The sequence below is a fragment of the Mus pahari genome, chromosome 20 (assembly GCF_900095145.1).
Source record: "Mus pahari chromosome 20, PAHARI_EIJ_v1.1, whole genome shotgun sequence".
Classification (NCBI taxonomy): domain Eukaryota; kingdom Metazoa; phylum Chordata; class Mammalia; order Rodentia; family Muridae; genus Mus; species Mus pahari.
The window spans coordinates 35069581-35074753 of record NC_034609.1 but is presented as its reverse complement, the minus strand read 5'-3'; the positions used below and the strand labels follow the sequence as shown (position 1 = coordinate 35074753).

The 5173-nt window shown below is 55.6% G+C and overlaps 1 protein-coding gene across 2 annotated transcripts in view; it reads left to right on the top strand.

Annotated features, from left to right (window-relative positions):
- Bcar1 (BCAR1 scaffold protein, Cas family member) overlaps window positions 1-4620 on the top strand; it is a 33541-nt gene extending 28921 nt beyond the window's left edge. For both annotated transcript variants that reach the window (XM_021220369.1, XM_021220370.1), the window contains exons 5-7: window positions 591-1688; window positions 2346-2435; window positions 3700-4620. In XM_021220369.1, coding sequence (XP_021076028.1) covers window positions 591-1688; window positions 2346-2435; window positions 3700-4212 — 1701 coding nt within the window. In that variant the 3' untranslated portion in view covers window positions 4213-4620. The remainder of the gene's footprint in view (window positions 1-590; window positions 1689-2345; window positions 2436-3699) is intronic.
- Window positions 4621-5173: the final 553 nt, after the last annotated feature.

Sequence of the window (5173 nt, the reverse complement as noted above, 5' to 3'; positions counted from 1 at the left end):
GAACTCACTCTGTAGACCAGGCTGGCCTCGAACTCAGAAATCCGCCTGCCTCTGCCTCCCGAGTGCTGGGATTAAAGGCGTGCGCCACCACGCCCGGCTGCCTTATTGTTTTATATACTCTGAGAGGAATGAGCAAGGAGACCACAAACTCTGTCTTCCAAACTAGGACACTTGGGATTGAAAGGGGACCAGTAGTCGTGTAGTCTTGAGAGCCGCCTAGACTATAACACCAAACCCAGCTAAGTGCTTGCTATAGAACAGGAAGTCTGTCAGTGACCGTGAGGCCAGGTGATGTGGTGAAAATGGCAGAGGCAGAGTTGGCAATATGGTAGCAAGTCTCTCCTACGTGTCTGCAGGTAAGAGGTGGACACTACACCTAACACAGACAGCTCTCATACTGTGGGGGAGTTTCCCATCTTTTAGATGAACAGCCAGGCACAGAGAATGAATTAGTGACCTGGCCCAGAGCTAGACTCTTAACATCATCGCTGTAGCTACGACTCATGCTCATGGTGCACCAGCTGCGTCTCACCTTCAGTTCCATCACTGGACAGATGGACAGAGGCCTTAACCAGTACTTGATCCCCTAGGTGTATGATGTTCCTCCTTCTGTGAGCAAGGATGTGCCCGATGGCCCACTGCTGCGTGAGGAAACCTACGATGTACCTCCTGCCTTCGCCAAGCCCAAGCCCTTTGATCCGACCCGACACCCACTGATCCTTGCTGCGCCTCCTCCAGACTCCCCACCAGCTGAGGATGTGTACGATGTCCCACCCCCTGCCCCCGACCTCTATGACGTGCCCCCTGGTTTGCGGCGGCCTGGCCCTGGAACACTGTATGACGTGCCTCGTGAGCGGGTGCTCCCTCCTGAGGTGGCTGATGGAAGTGTAATTGACGATGGTGTGTATGCCGTGCCCCCACCAGCCGAGCGAGAGGCCCCAATGGATGGCAAGCGCCTGTCGGCCTCTAGCACGGGCAGCACACGAAGCAGCCAATCGGCATCTTCCTTGGAGGTGGTGGTGCCAGGCCGGGAGCCCCTGGAGCTGGAGGTTGCTGTGGAGTCCCTGGCTCGGCTGCAGCAAGGCGTGAGCACCACCGTAGCCCACCTTCTGGACCTGGTGGGCAGTGCCAGTGGGCCCGGGGGCTGGCGTAGTACCTCTGAGCCTCAGGAGCCTCCTGCACAGGACCTGAAAGCCGCAGTGGCGGCAGTTCACGGGGCAGTCCACGAGCTCCTGGAGTTCGCCCGTGGTGCTGTGAGCAATGCCACCCACACTTCTGACCGCACCTTGCATGCCAAGCTTAGCCGGCAGCTACAGAAGATGGAGGATGTGTACCAGACACTGGTGGTCCACGGTCAGGTCCTTGACAGTGGCCGGGGAAGTCCAGGATTCACTCTGGAAGACCTGGACCGCCTGGTGGCCTGCTCTCGGGCCGTGCCCGAGGATGCCAAGCAGCTAGCCTCCTTTTTGCACGGCAATGCCTCACTGCTTTTCAGACGGACCAAAGCTCCTGGCCCGGGGCCCGAAGGAAGCGGTTCCCTGCACCCCAACCCCACTGATAAAGCCAGCAGCATCCAGTCACGCCCTCTCCCCTCACCTCCAAAGTTCACCTCCCAGGACTCTCCAGACGGCCAGTATGAAAACAGTGAAGGGGGTTGGATGGAGGATTATGACTACGTCCATCTGCAGGTGGGTGTTCACCCTGCCCCATCCAAGAGCTCTGATTCTGCCACTGTTGTTGCGAGGTCCCTGACACCCCAATTCCCCTCTCATCCCCCACACAGAGATCTGTGGTCAGAGGGAATCCGGACTCCAGGAGTGGCCACTGGTGAACCCTAGTGCCCTCCCTGTATCTTGCCCTATTTTGGGGCTGATACTCAACATGGCTATGTCCCTGAGGATTGAAATGCTAGTCAGGATGGCTCCAGAAACCTTGGGGATGGGCTTCTGAGGTGGCCATAGATGTAACTTGTTCTGTGTGTAGTCATTCCAAGGAGACAGACACTGGGGTCCAGGGGAGTAGACAAGGGGAATGGGGAGGTGGGTAAGCGTGGACCTCTGAAGAGACACCTGCATGCTGTTTCATATGTGGGCCAAGGGCAGAATTTGGGTTTGATTTCTGGTATAGGAGCCATCATCCTAGGAGGGCCATGGCCTTGTGGAGTGAGTGTATCCTGTGACAGGGAACCCTCCTGGGCCAAGCTGCTCCCTTTAGAAGCCGCCTCTTCCTGGGACTGGTGCACCTGCACTGCCACCTGGTGGTTTTCCAGCCCTTGCACTCGTGGGACCTGCTCGAGCCTCTGTCCCAGAAGAGACTTCTCAGCCCAGGTCCTCTCTCTGCCCTAGGGGAAGGAGGAATTTGAGAAGACCCAGAAGGAGCTGCTGGAAAGGGGCAACATCATGCGGCAGGGAAAGGGCCAACTGGAGTTGCAGCAGGTGAGCCTTCCATTCCTCGTCTCTCACAGTGAGACAGACCCACCAGGGATAGAGCACCCTCTCGAGTGGCTGGGACCACGGCTGGGCACCACCCACTCAGTCTGATGCGGCTCTTTTGAAGCAGTCAGCAGAGGGCTGAGGCTGTAGCAGTCAGCAGAGGGCTGAGGCTGTAGCAGTCAGCAGAGGGCTGAGGCTGTAGCAGTCAGCAGAGGGCNAGCAGTCAGCAGAGGGCTGAGGCTGTAGCAGTCAGCAGAGGGCTGAGGCTGTAGCAGTCAGCAGAGGGCTGAGGCTGTAGCAGTCAGCAGAGGGCTGAGGCTATACAGTTGACTAGTGTGCTTGAGACATTACAGACACAGCAGTAAAACACACATGTAGTTAGCGTCAGTAACGTGTACCTCGTAGAGAGCACAGAACACTATAGGACGAGAAACACTGGCAGCCAGAGTCACAGCCGCTGACTTCCCACTGGCCAGCTGCTCTTCACAAACTGTGCCTCCCTGTGCATGCTGGAGATGACACTTGTGAGCTGTCACACTCTCTGCCAATGTTGTTCTTAACTCCTTTTTATAGGCCACATAATGCCCATTGTTGAATGTTCACATTGTATCCAGTTCTCTTTACAAATAACAGTGCTGTGTTTAGCCACAGTTTTCTACATATTTTGAATCCTTTCTCAAGGTAAGAAAGTATTTCTGAAAAATACTAAAGAGTTCAGTTTGATTGTGAAGATAACAACACAAAGTAAATACGAAAACCTCTCTCAGGCTCCTCCTCAGGTGTAGAGAAGGCAGGCCAGGGGCCGCTTGCCCCACCCTGAGCTGGGCCGGAGCTGGGCCGCTCACTGTGGGCCTATGGTTGGTAGGTGCTTCCCGGGTGTGATGGAGGAAGTGAGTGAGTCCTGTGTGAACTGCCTGGGATGTGTGTGGCACATAGCAAGTGACAAGGAATGCATGTTAATTAAAACGAGCCAGGCACATACCTGTAATTTCAGCACTCGGGGCCAGCCAGGATATGTGGTAAAATTCTCCTCTCTAATCATAGTTGAAATAGCTGAACATGTGTAGCCATGGAGCGCCACGTTTGAAGCCGCTGGCACTGCTGATGCTGGCGATGCTGTCTTCCCTGTGCACCCCCAGCATGTCCTCAGGCGGAAATGCTGCCGACGCTTGGTGCCCGCTCTGCTTTGAGGAGCAGTGCTCTCATGACTACAGATGTGTCCACCTGTCTGTCAGCCGAGAGTCTAACCTTGTCCTGCCTCCCACAGCTGAAACAGTTTGAGCGACTGGAGCAGGAGGTGTCTCGTCCAATAGACCATGACCTGGCCAACTGGACACCAGCCCAGCCCCTGGTGCCGGGCCGGACGGGGGGCCTGGGGCCTTCAGACAGACAGCTGCTGCTCTTCTACTTGGAGCAGTGTGAGGCCAACCTGACCACACTGACAGATGCAGTGGACGCCTTCTTCACTGCAGTGGCCACTAACCAACCACCCAAGATCTTTGTGGCACACAGCAAGTTTGTCATTCTCAGTGCCCACAAGCTTGTTTTCATTGGGGACACACTGTCACGGCAGGCAAAGGCAGCGGATGTGCGAAGCCAAGTGACCCACTACAGCAATCTGCTGTGTGACCTCCTGCGTGGCATCGTGGCCACCACCAAGGCCGCTGCCCTGCAGTACCCATCCCCTTCTGCTGCCCAGGACATGGTGGACAGGGTCAAGGAGCTAGGCCACAGCACGCAGCAGTTCCGCCGCGTCCTGGGCCAGCTCGCTGCTGCCTGAGAGCAGAGGACCAGGGTGCGGGGCTGGGATGGGCAGCGATGCTCTCAGCTACCCAGCGTTCGTTCCTCTTGAAAATGGAGCTCCTGCAGGTTTGGGGACAGGTGACCCCAGCTCTGCCTTGGGCCTGGTGCCCTCAACTGTCCAGGGATTTGTACATATTTATATCAAGGCAGGATGTGGGATGCCTCCTCAGAGAAGCTGAGGAGCCCAGTAGGAGTGTACCGTGGGCTGGGGATCACCAGGGTTGGGGCACATGGGCCCCAAACCTCAGGGCTCCCTGTGACAGGCAAGTACAGTGTGGTGTACCCCTCTGCACCAAGAAAAAACCCTAAAGAACTATTTTTCACTATTGATTTTTCCAATCATTTGACTAATAGTCTACATTTAATAAAATTTTAAAAATGCAAAGGAGCCTACAGAAATGCTTGAGACTGCCTCTAGGTGGGAAGGTGGATGTCCTTGACCCACCAAAGTGACTAGAAGTGGTGAAGAATTAGGAACAGTAAAGTCCCTTCCCAGAAGGTGGGTCCCTTCAGAACAAAATCAAGGCCCAGGGACCTGTGGGGAAGGGAGGGAGCTGGTCTGGCAGGCAGTGTCCTTTGTGCCTGGGAGCATCTTATATATAGATTCAGGGCCTGAGACCCAGAGCAGCAAGGTACCTTCTAGGTCTTCTGTACCCCAAGAGGAAGTTGACAAGCCAAGGTACTGCACAACCTCACCTTCCAGTCTTCATCAGACTGGGACACCCAAAGAGTCTTCTCTGACTAAACAAGCTGGCTTGAGACCTACAACCGTGTTCTGGGAGTTCTGGCAGCCTCTGGCCCAGAGGGAAGACCAGAGTGTATGGTTGGCATCCTAGTGGATCGAATGTGGGCCTCAGATTCCTTACCCTATGTAAAGAAGGAGCTAGGCCTGTGAGATCTGCCACCAAGGAACCCTGTGGAGGGTGCCTAGCCTCCGA